Here is a 13,931-nt window from a genome sequence, read left to right as displayed (position 1 = left end):
GATACGGGAAAGTGAAACATATTCTCTTTGTAGCGAATATCGTATGCGGACTTCTTGTGGCCATTGGCTCCGAATATTCCCTTGAAGCCGGTTACACTAGACTCCATGTCTGTTGTGCCAGAGGTTATCCGTGGCGCACATTAAATGGTGACTAGGCACATCACGACATAATCTGCCCTGCAGACTGGCACATGTGGCATGGAAAACCAAGTAAAATACACGCCGTCATGACGAATTTCGATAACAAAGCCAATGGTCTTACGGCCCTGAGAACCTTTTTCAACGCATCTGGAACAGGAACCAAAGTCTGTCGTTGCCACAGAGCTAGGTGCAGAGCTTCTTGGCGCTAGACTCCCGAAACGGCAACATCCTGCCTGGCCTGCTCAAAGCTTGAAGCTCCCTACCCTAAACCCCTCACGACCACGGGAGAAAAAGTGCATGCACATGGTCATGAAACACTTCGCAGGTACTGTAAAAGCGCTGACACGGACGGCTGGGGTACTCCGTACTCATGATGGAACGGCTTTCGTCTTTGCCAAGTACTCCGTAAACGTTGCACAGGGTCGTTTCTTTTTCCATGCCACTGGTGCCTCGGAGAGGAGAAGGACTATGCAAAAGCAAAACTACAGACCAGGCGACGAGTCGAGATGCGCGACACACAACATGTGGCTGCATGCCCAAGTTTTAAAGCCAACCATTATTGATGGATAGTCGGTTCCGTCTTGGGATGAGAAAGTTTTTCAATGGACACTCCATACATGGATAGGGGCTATTGGTTATGGCAATGCTTTTGCGTGCCACGAATCTCCTGCAGGTGATGATGAACCATCCTCAACGGAGCTGAGTGCTCCGTGTTTTACTTCAGTATGTAACGATGGGGGAATTGTGCTCCAGTGAGCTGGTACAGTACTTGGTATAGTACTTGGCTACCTTGGACGCTTCAATGGTTTGGCCGCAAAGAAGCATTTCGATGACAGAACGCCGAGGCTTGACGACATTTTCCTCAACATCCGAATCCTTCTTCACTCGTGGTCAGAACAGCTTCAAGCCACCCGCGTCAGCAGGTCAGCTGGGGCTGGTAGCTCGGGCTTCATATGTCAACTTTCATTGTTGCCCTTGGTCGGCGGTAGCGGCGCCTCGTGGGGCTTGGGCGGATTGGCGAGTACTGAAATGATCCCATGTGGCCTCTATTTTTGTAGCCTGGTGTCATCACCATTCCAGACCCGAGAGGTTCATCAATTTGCAAAATTTGCTGCCCTCGGTGGTTGGTGCATATTGACATTGTACCTTGACATCTTTTACGCATGAGCTGCAGGACGTGTGCAGAAATCTCAATTTGGTCCGCTTTGGCAAGGCTTGCCCCCCAATTTCCCCATCCCTCCTTCCCATGAACGCCACGTTGGATGTACCGATCCCATAGTATCACATGCTACATCCTCACAACTCCAGGTACCTGTACATAGTCACCCTTGCGCCCGATTGCCTGGCTTTAAAGTGGACGCGGATAGTGGATGTGGATAAAGAAAGCAGAGGACCGCAGTCCAAAAAGCAACCGCATCGCATCATCACCACTTCCGGACTCGTCAACATTGGCAAACGAACTTTGTCCCGTTTTCCCTACATCACCACCGATGCTTCTGCTGGAACAATTTGTGTAGTCAACCTGATTCTGGGCTTCCTCCCGTCTTAAGGCACTCTTGTCGTGTCCCCGAATCTCGCTGAGCTTGACACAGCTCTCCATCTGTCTCAAGGTCGCTCTTCGGTCTGGTCCTACATTGCTTGCACACGGTGCTCGGTGCGGCTCACGGCTCCCCACGCCGTGCACACTCGCCGCTTCTGCTTTGAATGCTGTTTGATGCTGAAGGAAAATCTGGACTGATATCCAGGTATGCTCAGGCCCCCCCCCCAAAGTCGACTCTTTTCTTAATGCGTTGAGGTTTTGTTCTGGTCTGCTCAGGTTTGATGCTACTTGTGGCAGCTGTTCACCTGCAGCTGAGAACAGCAGAGACAAAAAAACTCGGCTCTTGCAGCAGCTGCAGCAGTGTTACTAACCTGTGACACAGTCCCAACATTTCGTCGACGTCCCCTTACGACAGACGAGCACATGTCCCCGCAGCCAGAAGATGATCCTATTTCTCCAGGTTCAACTCGCCAGGGCGGCCTGGCTACGGTCTTTCGCAGCTTGACGAATTCCAAGTCGATCAGAGCCCCGCCTCCGCTGTCCAGTCCTTCGGCTGCCTTGCCTCGAGCTGAGCTCATCAATGCCATGTCAACGAGTTCCCAGGGCTTGTCCACGAACCACATGGACGCATTTGAGCTGCTCAAGAATGGCAGCCCGAGCGAACGCATCTCTGCGGCGAATACTCTGAAATACGCAATCACCGAATATCCTCTCAACCCAATTCTGGATATTTGGTACGCTGCAAAAGATCTCATCGACCCGAACAACCCAGCTTCAACAAGAGCCGCTGGTTGGGAGCTGCTAACGGAGTGCGCGAAGCATGCATCGTCGACCGACTTGGAGCGAAAGGAGTACTTTCAAACTCTGTCTGCACCTGCGAACCCGGAAGATTTTCATTTGCAACTTGCCGCCCTTGTTGATCTGACGAGCCGGGGTCGTGTGCTCGCTGGCTTCGACTATGACCTGCTACCCCTTCTCACCGTATGGCTTCAAGAGGCATACAACGCAGCCCGCAGCGCTAGAAAGAATTCACATTCCGGCCGAGGCGCTGCCAGTTCCTCCAGGGGCAAAGCCGCGGCCTCAGGTGAAGATAAGAACTTTGCGCAGCTCTTCGTCTTTCTTCTAGATGTCATCAAATTCAGTTTCAATACCGCCGACGAGCCCGCCGTCAAGGACCTAATTGAGACCATCCTTACCATTTGCATGAGCACAAGCCAAGAGGATGACTTGCGGTCTTGCATCAACGTTCTAGATGCCATCGTCACGTTTGGCTCCATTCCACAAAGTAAATTGAAGGATTGTGTTCAAGTACTGAGCTCAATTTACTGCATGGTTCCTAATTTGCAGAAGAATTCATGGCACACAGTTGCCAATTTATGCAAATCACACAACGGTCAAGCCACAGTTCGAATCATGCTGGACATTCTCAGAAATTTGCAGCCTGGCGTCAATGAAAAAGACTCGAGCAGAGAAATTCGGGGCAGTTTGGCTGTCTTGCAGAAGCTTCTGTCGAAGACGGCTGAGAAGGGTTATCCGCCTGTGCCTTATGCCTTATTGGTTGACGGACTCTCCAACACGCTGAAGGCGACAAAATCACTGCGCGTGTACTCCGCGGTGCTGCAACTTATCAACTCGCTTTTTGACGATGGACTGGGCAATATTCACAGACTGATTGTGGATGAGGATTGGTCAACGTCACTTGATGTTGCAGCGGAATGTTACCGACGTGTTCATGAAGGCGTTGATGCGTCACAAACCTCGCAGTTTCATGACGACTCTCAAGAGGCAGTGGTTGACCGCGAACTACTGACACTTATCCATCGCTTAGATACAGTCATCAAGGAAAAGTCTGGCGACTTTGTTCCCCGACAGGCTATTGTCAAGTTTTTCACCGACGTCCACACGTTGCTCCCAGACGAAACCGCTAGAACAGTACTCGACTACTTCCAAGAGTTTCGGTGTTGCTCTCCCTCTGATTTGAGATGGGAGGAAAATTTGAACCTGGTATTGGAAGCTTTCTTTAGCAACCGCATGAGAAGTTCCGACACACGACTAAGGGCCTTGCAAGCCACCATGGATGCGTACGAGATCGTTGATCTTGTCGGTGACGGCGCAGAGCAGAACTTCATCCCGCGACTGGCGAAGAGCATTCTACAAAACATTGCAGAGGAAGGCGATGTGCTCGTGCTCGATGCTGTCATGTCCCTCATGGTGTCTGTCGTGGTGTCGTGCGACATGGAACTGTTCGACTTTGTTATTGAGGCTTTGAGAGCCATAGTGGTTGGAGACAGACTAAAATCTCCAATCTCGTCACCCGGTATGTCATCTACGATTTCGCCAACAACAGTGGATGCTCCTGCGCCAGGTCTCGGACAATCGCAGTCGCCGTCGAACGTGGTCACGAGAGGTTACGTGAGAATGTTTCTGCGGGTCATGAACTCCCATAGCGAAAAGAGCGTCAAGTTGTACAATGCTCTTGTCGGAATTGCAAAGACGAGTCACTGCGAGACTGATGCCAGACTTACCGCAATGAAACTTCTGTTTCGTCTACGTGCCGATTGGGCCAATAGAGTCTTTGTTACCGACGACCTTGACAACACTTCCTTGGCAACAGCCATGTGCCGCACAGATGCCTCGTTTGCCAAGAAGCAGGCAGAGGAAGCAGCCCAATCTCTGCGCTTGTCGAGAAGTGATCACGGCAATCAGTCACGATCATCACGCGGCGTATCTTTGAGTCAATCTCAGCTTCCGGAACGAGCCTTTCCTGTACGGACGCCGAGCGGGGCAAGAAGTATCGCAACGAAATATCACCAGCTTTGGAAATGCCCCGACCCCGAGGCCTTACCAGAACCCATACCTACCCTCATCAGTCCTGTGCTCGTGTCCCATTCAATGGCGACAGACGCTACGGAATCCAACGACGACGCGGACGAATATTCTCTGACCGCCCGGCATCGAAAGCCATCTACACTGAATATGACCAACTGGCTTGAAGCCGTTCTCGATACACTGCAGGGCAGCGAATGGGAGGTATACAGTTTTGTTCTTGTTCATCTGCCATCACAGCTTAGCAATCATGCCATTTTTAGAGACGCAATTCCGCAAATTCAAGAATTGCGTCGGATAATATGTGACCAAATTCGGTCAAATGGCTTCCAGGAACCTCCATTCGTATCTGGGCTGCGACGAGCAGACGTTGCTATCTGTCTCTTTCACAGTCTTACAATGATTCTCAGCTACCATGAACATTTCGGCAAAGGTGACGAGGACGAGATTGTCAAGACATTTGTTCTTGGGATCGGTACTTGGGAGCGTACAGCGAAATATTGCATCCATGCCTTGTCGATATGCTGCCACGAACTTCCTCTATCAACAAGCAAGTCCCTTGTGCAAATGCTCAACCAAATGGCGGCTAGTATCACGCAGCCTCACGTGTCGGTTCATATCCTAGAGTTTCTGGCCTGCCTTAGTCGCCTGCACAATGTCTATGTCAACTTTAGAGAAGATGAGTACAGAATTGTGTTTGCAATTTGCTTCCGGTACTTGGAGTACGCAAGGGATAAGCGACAGTCAAACCGCAGTAGCCATCAGAGTGAGCCGACTACGCCGGGGACACCAGGCCCGACTTCTGGAGAGTCCACACAGGCTGGTCCACCATCAGAGGAGCTGCCTCAATACGTCCATGCTTTGGCATACCATGTGATATTGTTTTGGTTTCTAGCTTTGAAACTTCCGGATCGCGCGACTCATGTCGCATGGATTGTGAAGAAGTTGTTTACCGACTCTGATACCTCTGGACAGAACGCTGATGAACAAGCACTTACTTCGATTGATTTCATGCAGAGGGTCACCTATGCGGATGTCGATGAGTCCTGCGAAGATCCGTACTTCACGGAGGACCGATTTGGGCCGATTGTAAAGAAGCAGTGGCTCATTGGGAACAGCGTAGTGACAGTGAAACAAGCGACAATATCCGGGTGGGCGCAGATCATCAAGCGACAGCCTTCGGGAACATCGGCGTATACAATTCGCGAGACGTACACGCCGCCGCCGCCACATCAAGTAGAGAACCATGTTGATGTGAGCCGAGAGGGCCAACCAACTACCAACTCTATTCTTCCTAGCCATGTCCTGGTTCAGCTCATGTCACCTGTGCCTCAGAGTTTCGAGTCGACTAGGCCCATTCCATTACCAGACGACGAAGCGGTTGACCGTGCAATCAGAGTGTTTGACCGAAGTTCCAGTGTGGACAGCCACAAGGTCGGCGTCATTTACATTGGCGAAGGGCAGGAAACCGAGGCTGAGATTCTCGCGAACGTATCGGGCAGCAGCGACTACACAGAGTTCTTGAACAATCTGGGAACTCTTACAAAGCTCAAGGGCGCAACGTTCAACACGCAGGGATTGGATCGAGAGTATGATTCCGACGGGCAGTATACGTTTTGTTGGCGTGATAGGGTGACGGAGATTGTTTTCCACGTCACGACTCAAATGCCAACAAATATAGAACGCGACCCTCAAGGCACTCTCAAGAAGCGACATATTGGCAACGATTTTGTCAATATCATATTCAATGATTCGGGCAAACCGTTTAGGTTTGATACGTTTCCGAGTCAGTTCAACTATGTCAACATTGTTATAACACCAGCGTCTCGTGCGTCTTTTATTGCAACAAGAACAGCTGATAGGCCTGGGGCTGGACAGCCATTCTACCGAGTTCAAGTTTTGAGCAAACCTGGCTTTCCGGAAATATCACCTGCATCAGAGACCAAGATGGTGTCCTTGAATGCGTTGCCTGGCTTCATCCGCCTCGTAGCACTCAACGCTTCGGTGTTCTGTCATGTTTGGAATGCGAGGGAGGGTGGCGAGCACATCAGTTCGTGGAGCGGTCGGCTCAGAGAGATTAAGCGTCTCCGCGAGAGATATGGCCCAAAAACAGGCACGAGCTTGGCGCCATCGCCACCTCCGACCTCGTCCTCACAAACTCAGCCCTCTGAGCTGTCACGTCCCAGCAGCAGCGTGCGGGATAGTTTTAGCAGCCTTCGGCGCACCAGCGTCGCTACGTTTTTCACCAGCACTAGCGAACAAACCTCCCACCGATCATCCATGCTGTCTTCATCGGCGACTACACACGACACCGAAGTAGGGCATCCTAATGGGACGAACGCTTTGGTGGAGTCTGTGGACTTTTCCAAGTGGGCATAAGCGATATTACCTCGGGAAAAGTAAACTATCCCCAAGGCCCAATGATCTATGTATGATATTTTTATGTACTCTTTTCTTTCTGAGGCGTCGAGCATGGGGGGCAGGTATTTTCGGACTAAAAGTTTTTTGTCATTTCGACCACTCCTGAGAGTTTATATTTTGGCATACCCATTTGAGCATATCATATTATTCCCAACTGTACTAGCGAAGCCAAGGGGCGTAGGGAAACGTCAAACAGGGACGTGCTAGAAAGGAGAGTTTGATAGGCAGTTGATTTTGAGAGTAACTCAATCAGGAGGGTTACCATACCATGAAAGCTGAACGCAACTGACTGTGACTGCGAAGAATCGTGTGAAGCTAGTCTTTTGAAGGAGAGTGTTTAAATATGGAGGTGTGGCATCAATACGCTACTCAATCTGGTGCAAAACTTGACTGGAGCCATCAAGAATGAATCAAATGCATGCATGTGTGCCGTTCCAGGTCCTATTGCGCCACAACATTTGAATGCTCCAGCTGCCGATTCTCCCGCCCCACATTCGACAGTCAACTTCCAGTCACCAGACTTTGTAAGCACGCGCCAAAGCACTAAACGCGTCTCATCTCATCTCACAAGATCGGTAGTCAACCGCCTCATGTTAAACCCGACAAGAATATATAACTCCAAGATTTAGATTTAGAGGGTGAATGTGCAAAAGCAAAATCGTGGCTGCTGCGGCTATGACTGGAAACGCACCCTCTGGAGCATTCCCTAGGTGACGTGACAATGGCAGACGACAACATTGAGAATCTAACAGAAGATATCATCAATGGTGAGTCTCTCACATATTCCTTTTATTTCGCTACATGTGTTGTGATCTAAAGCTCACTGGACGCCAGCATCAAAACTTCCCGCCAAAGCTCGCGCCATCAACATCAAGTCTACAGTCGCATCGTTCTCCTCCCTAGCGTATGATGAGGGCATCGTGTCGACGGTCCTCGACCGGCTTATCGACCTGGTTACCACACCCAACTATCTTGACCAGGCCAGCTTAGGCGCCGTTATCCGGAACTTGTATCCTGCTGAGAGAGTGTCCGCTGATGTCGTGTTGCGCGTGGTGTCGGCGCTGGGACATGGAACGCTCAAAGCCTCGCTTACCTTGCAAGCTGGGCTGCTGAAGTGGTTGGTCATGGTATATCATGTGCTGGAGACGCCAGCGGTATTGGCTCAGGCGTACTCCGTTTTGTTCAATTTGCTTGATACGGCTGCTATTCGGTGAGTATTGTTTCGGAGTGTTGGTGAGTGCGGCGGGAATGAATGAGAAGTTAACGTGGTTTAGACCACAGTTGGCGCATCTGTTGGCCTTGATCACGAGGAGAAAGCATGTGCGGCCGTTCAGGATTCAAGCATTGTGAGTTTTTGCGTTGCCGATGTGATGGCCACGCTAATCAGGTCAGGTTGAATCTGTCGCGACAAACGGGGAATGATCCGCCGTTGGTGGGACTGCTGAGGGTGTTTAAGGATTATTATCCTGAGATTATTGTTGGTGAAGCCGTTCGCGGCAAGGCTTCTGCTTTTAAGGTAAGGCTTGTCTGAGACTGGTCGGTAGTCGGTTTGTGCTGATGAATGAAGCATCCGGATCTATTATGGCGATCTCGCCTGGCGGAAATTCAAGACGCTCATCGACAACGTGTTGCCGAGCGGATGCCAACAGGACCGCAGAGCGGATTCAGAGTTAATAGACCTGTCAACAGGACACAGAGGAGCAAAGCTGTTCCTATTGTATTGACGTCTCACGCAACAGAGGTAGGAAGAGTCCCCCCGTCCAAAGTGACTGCCACTGACGTGCCCAGGAATCGGTCACTCTGGAAGAAGTCGAAGATGTATCTGGCTTCGTGGCTAAGATGGACAAACTCGAACTCCCCAACCAGCTGGTTGCTGTACTGGCCGACCCTCTATTGCAAAAACTGCTCATCCTGAGACCAAATCCTGAATCGTACCAGCGAATATCGAACTGGCTCAGCGCTGTATTTCAAGAAGTCATGGCTGGAGACGCGGACGAAGCAACCTTGTGGGAGGTGCTTGAGGTGGTGAGGGAGTTTGTTGTTCAGACCAAGACGATTCCACCTCTGCTGCTAAGCTTCTTCAGTCGGTTTTTTGAGGTTTGGGGCGGCGAGGGCAAGAGGGATGTTGTGTTTGACATTCTTGGGTTTACACCCCTTTACGATTTCGAGGGTATGTGATTCAACGACTCATTGCATGGTTGGAAACTGACCAGCGCGTAGAACTACACCGACTTATATTCAGGCCCCTCGAAGCAGCAGTGCAATATTTTGCACCCGCATCTCAACAGGGACTCTTGGAAATGTACACCAATCTCCTGCGGCATTGGACAGCAATACTACAAGCAAGCGACACCATACCCGAGCACGCCAGCACAACACTCGCCTCACTCGTCCTCCACACAAACACCCTTTCTCTAACACTCTTACAAACAAGCCCATCCGTCACCACAGACTCCTCCATCCTAGACTTCTACGAACAGACAACCCGCATCATCACCGACGCCAAACTCAAACGCTACATCCGCATCGAACTGCCCCCCTCCCCCCTAATATACACCTTCCTCTTCAACAACTCCCTCGCCACCGTCTCCCGAATCTGCTACATCCTCGCGTGCTACAAACGGGGCATCGAAACCGCCGTCGCCACCCGGCCCCGTCCCGACACCCCCCGAATCGACTCCCACACCTACGACAGATCGTACGTCAACCTCTTCAACGGCTACATCATGGACATATGCAACCTCTTCTGGAGGAGCCGCGCGTTCAACGACACCGACACAAACGCTCAGGCGTGCACCTTATCCGCCGGGACGATCAACGCGCTCGCCGCGTACGCGGTATCCGTGGACCGCGCCCTGCCGCTGACTTCTCTTTTTTCGCTGTCCCATTCGCCTGTCCTTTGCTACCAGAGCATAGAACGCGTACGGGACCTGGAGGACGACGCGATGGAACATGATGCTGAAATTAGGGTGCGGCATGGGGGTCCAGTGACGCAGAGTACGTTGACGAGGCTTGCGAATGCGGGGGGCATGAAGTTGAGCTGGCAGGATTATAGGATTGAAGTGTTGAGGAGTTTGGCGGATAGTGGGTTTCCGGGGGTGGCGGAGTTGTTGAAGAATGCTATGACGGTACTTAAGAAGTCCATTGATGGGAGGTTGAGCATTCAGGGGACGCCGATACAGCTGTGAGGATTGTAGGATAGAACTTGGACTACAGTTTTTGGGTCACGAGGTAGGATGAGGATTGAACACAAGTTTTGGGTCACGAGGTAGGATGAGGATTGAGTACATTTGTATTTTGGTCCCTAGTTGAGGAGACGAAATTGAGATCCCTCGTTGAGGAAAGGGTATCGATACATGATGAATAGTAATGTCTTGACGTTTCTCTGCAACCTGGCAGAGTTGAGTCGTGCCGCGTCTTTAGTCCTTCGTAACGCCCGCTCACCGTTGAAATATGTGAGGCCATGTTAAACCGTGTTTTGTGTCCCAGCGCCAATAATGCAGTTGAGTGCCTGCCCGTGCCCCTTCTACCTTGCCTTTCCAATCGTGTTAAACAGCGCCGAGTATGCAGTTGATGCGGTGCGCAGCACCTATTATGACCTTGTGTTGAGGAGGTCTGCTAAATGCAACAAAAATAGCAAAAAAAGAAAAAGAGCGTAGAAGAACAGAAACAAAGATGAACAGGGAGACTATGCCTCCTTCTGCTTAGATTCATCGCCATACCCGCCAATCTTGATGCCACCAAAGCCGTATGTCTTGCCCTCCGACCCGAGGTTGAGGTTACTTCGAGGTCCTCTGGCCTTCAGATCGTCCTTCAACCAGCCCAGGACCAATTCGCCAAGACGGCTGTTTCCAGATCGTCCAACCGTGCCGTCGATGCTCTGCAGCATCTTGTCCGACTCGTCCCACTCCTTCACGGTGCCCAAGTGCATATGAACAAGGTGAGTCGGCCACCCGGCAAGATTGTCCAGAATGTGCGTGGCATACACAATCGTGCACTCCCGCTGCTCCGTCTCGCGCTTCAGCCAGCCCAAAAACTCGGCGCGACTAAGCACGTCCAAATCCACGGTGATTTCATCGAGGAACAGCACCGTCCAGGGCCGCAACAATCCCATCGCGAGCTGTACACGGCGTCGCTCACCGTCCGACACGGCATGCATGCGCCAGTGGGTGTCAATATCCAGCATGGAGACGAGCTCATCCCGTCGCTCGGGGTAGGCGTCGCCTCCTACCGAGCGGAGAAGTTCCAGCACGCCAATGTCATTGCGGACGATGGGGTTAAGCACCCATTCGAGACCGAGGTAGGTTACGCCCTCGAGGGATTCTTTGAACGGGTCCACGCCGCAGATGTTGATGGTGTTGGAGGGCGAGAGGCGCTTGCCGGCGAGGAGGCGGAGGAGGGTGGTTTTGCCGGCGCCGTTGGCTCCGATGAGGAGGGTTCGTGATCGAGGCGGGAGGTCGAGACTGATGTTGCGGACGCCGGTGGAGTAGTCGGGGAATGTGTAGGAAAGGTTGTTGACGATGATGCGGGGAGGGTTGGGCATTTTGGGCGGCTGGACGGGTGGCGGGGGGTTAAGATTGACGGGATGGTTTGGGGGGGGGGGGGGGGGGGGGGGAAATTGGTGGTGATGCAGTGGTGAGAATTGCGGTGAGGAAGAGTGAAGATTTATATGTGCATGTTGGGCAGGGCGTGGTGGACTTCGGTGAAGATTCGGTTTTGAAGTCGACTTGGATTGGACTTGGACTTTTTTGGTCAAGTGGAGGATCAGTTGATGTGATGAATGTATGGCGGGGGCGGGGCATCGGCCAGCTCCGGTTACACATGGATCAGATTGGAACTGCGATCCAATTTGGGCATTGGATAGAGTGAATTCTTCCATGTTGACGATTGTGGATATAAATATTTGAGGGCATTTAGCCGAGTAGAAATGCCCAATTGATGGTTCGTAGCCTACTGGTCGTACTGGCTACACAAATCCGCTATATTCCCACCTACTTATATTCTCTTCAACCATAAAGCCCACCCAACTACCGGTTCAACATCTTGTAAAAGAAATAAAACACATGAAACCAAGTAAACGCCAAAGGGTACACCAAAAAATGCACGTCATACTTTGCCCTCGCCAAAATCCAGCCCGGCAAACTCCCCCTCGGCGCATCCGGCGTAAAAAAGCTAGCAATCCTCATCTGATCCGTCATCTCTTGCGCTTTGGCAGCCCTCGCAAACATGTCCTCCTCAAACTTGATAACATGTCTATCAAGAGAACCCTCTCCCTCTTTCGATGCCCGTATAATCGCCCTAGCTAACATTCTCGCATCTTGAAACGCCAGATTAACGCCCTCCCCAGCGCAATGAAGCATCAAATGCGCTGCATCGCCAATCAGTGTCACGCCCTTCTTATGCTGCCACTTCGTACCAACGGGGAGCATGTATAATGACCGCCCTTGACACGCAGCCGTGGCTTTCGTAACTGCTTCTCGTAATGTTGCATGCCAGCCTGGCATATCTGCAAGGATCGCCTCGCGAGCTGCTTCATTGCTAGTCACGTCGTACTTGCAGGCTTCTCTCCAATTCTCGTCGCGGACCTTCCAAAAGTTGACGGTGATGCCTCCATCGCCAAGTTGCTGTAAACCAAGTTCTGTGCCGTGGTCGAACGTAAACACCGTGCCTTTATTGACAAGTTTATACACTTCTGGTGCTGTGTTTTCAGCATCTGGGATCTTGAGCTGATGCCCTCCGACGCCGGAATATACAGGCGTGATGGAAGTAACTGTCGGGCGGACTTTGCTCCAGGCTCCATCGGCGCCGACAATGAGATCAAAGCCTGATATGGTGGTGTCTTCGAAAATGAGAGTGTCTTGGTCGATGCGCTGGAGGCGATGGCCCCAGCGGATAGTGTCCTTTGGAAGTGACTCGTACAAGATGCGACGGAGGTGAATACGGTCTATCTCAGGTTTGGAGAGGACGGGTCGAGATGAACCAAGGCTGAACCATGTGTGGGCGTTCTTGTCCAGTAGGGCGAGTGCCTGGCTGTCGTATCGGGCATTTTTGATGAACTGGTTCCATAGACCTGCATCTCGAATGGCTGCGAGACCGGTCTTTTCGTGAAGGTCTAGAGATCCGCCTTGGGATCGGTCATCTGGTGCTGTCTCGCCTTCGAATATGTTGACGGGTATGTTGACTTGGTGGAGAAGGCGACCCAGCATGCAGCCTGTGACGTGAGTGGAACGAAGCCTGATGGGAGTTGAAAGATTGATTTACCTGCTGGTCCGGCGCCTATTATGGCGACTTTGAAGGTCATGTTGTGTCTGACTTACTGGTGACTCTGCATTTGCTGTTGTGCTCAAGACTATAATGAAAGCCGGAGAGGGAAATGTCGGGATAAAGGCAGCTTCCAACATATGAGTAGCCTGATTTATTATTTCTGACGCCTAGCTATTGAACTAGATGAACCTAAGACAATGTTGCATTCTTCTCGCGTCCTTGGAAATTCTGCCCAGTCATGTAAGAAGGTTTCACCACCCGCTTCAGCCCTCGTGTTGGCGGCGGCCTTCGCAGCCTACAGAATGCCGGATCGACGGGGTTCGGAAATGTTGTGAATTGGCAATCCGTCGTTCTTCATGTTTCTTTGGGAAGCTGCCTTCAGCCGGTGAATTGGCATTGCCGGCGATTTTACTGATAATTCCAGCGAGGTTGGCCTTTACTAGATGGCAATTGCCGACCAGTTGTGTACTACAACTGTATGTGGCCTTGTGGATTCGCAATTGGAATCGGGATTGTCTCTAAGAACACTTACACACTGTCCGACAGAATAAAACTTTTCAGCGTACATGTTGGGAAGCTCTACAATAATCTTACGCAATATTTGGGATGATTGAATATAGGACAGCTTTCTCTACGACTGTAAGCGTGTTCAACCGTGATGGTTGGGCGATGAAGTGCTGGGCGAAACGACTCGATTTACGGGATATTTCCCTTATTACGGCTTAGCTTCTTTAAGATA

The 13,931-nt window shown here is 51.3% G+C and overlaps 5 protein-coding genes across 5 annotated transcripts; 3 read left to right on the top strand and 2 right to left on the bottom strand.

Annotated features, from left to right (window-relative positions):
• Positions 1–438: 438 nt before the first annotated feature.
• Positions 439–711, top strand: VFPPC_17970 (hypothetical protein; the record flags this gene model as incomplete). The annotated part of the gene is made up of 1 exon (XM_018284797.2): positions 439–711. The coding sequence occupies one exon, from the start codon at positions 439–441 to the stop codon at positions 709–711; it is 273 nt and encodes a 90-aa protein (XP_018141671.2).
• Positions 712–2,104: 1,393 nt separating this feature from the next.
• Positions 2,105–6,886, top strand: VFPPC_05634 (GTPase activating protein; the record flags this gene model as incomplete). The annotated part of the gene is made up of 1 exon (XM_018284796.1): positions 2,105–6,886. The coding sequence occupies one exon, from the start codon at positions 2,105–2,107 to the stop codon at positions 6,884–6,886; it is 4,782 nt and encodes a 1,593-aa protein (XP_018141670.1).
• Positions 6,887–7,649: 763 nt separating this feature from the next.
• Positions 7,650–10,116, top strand: VFPPC_13883 (Mis6 domain-containing protein; the record flags this gene model as incomplete). The annotated part of the gene is made up of 7 exons (XM_018291655.1): positions 7,650–7,695; positions 7,763–8,138; positions 8,203–8,274; positions 8,321–8,444; positions 8,496–8,669; positions 8,717–9,098; positions 9,149–10,116. 7 exons carry the CDS (start codon positions 7,650–7,652, stop codon positions 10,114–10,116), a joined length of 2,142 nt encoding a protein of 713 aa, XP_018141669.1.
• A 500-nt stretch (positions 10,117–10,616) lies between these two features.
• On the bottom strand, positions 10,617–11,471 carry VFPPC_13882 (ABC transporter; the record flags this gene model as incomplete). The annotated part of the gene is made up of 1 exon (XM_018291654.1): positions 10,617–11,471. The coding sequence occupies one exon, from the start codon at positions 11,469–11,471 to the stop codon at positions 10,617–10,619; it is 855 nt and encodes a 284-aa protein (XP_018141668.1).
• A 484-nt stretch (positions 11,472–11,955) lies between these two features.
• On the bottom strand, positions 11,956–13,229 carry VFPPC_13881 (oligopeptide transporter; the record flags this gene model as incomplete). The annotated part of the gene is made up of 2 exons (XM_018291653.1): positions 11,956–13,139; positions 13,190–13,229. 2 exons carry the CDS (start codon positions 13,227–13,229, stop codon positions 11,956–11,958), a joined length of 1,224 nt encoding a protein of 407 aa, XP_018141667.1.
• Positions 13,230–13,931: the final 702 nt, after the last annotated feature.

This window comes from Pochonia chlamydosporia, chromosome 5, assembly GCF_001653235.2.
Source record: "Pochonia chlamydosporia 170 chromosome 5, whole genome shotgun sequence".
Taxonomy (NCBI): domain Eukaryota; kingdom Fungi; phylum Ascomycota; class Sordariomycetes; order Hypocreales; family Clavicipitaceae; genus Pochonia; species Pochonia chlamydosporia.
The sequence above is the reverse complement of the archived record's forward strand: the minus strand, read 5'-3'. Positions and strand labels throughout refer to the sequence as shown.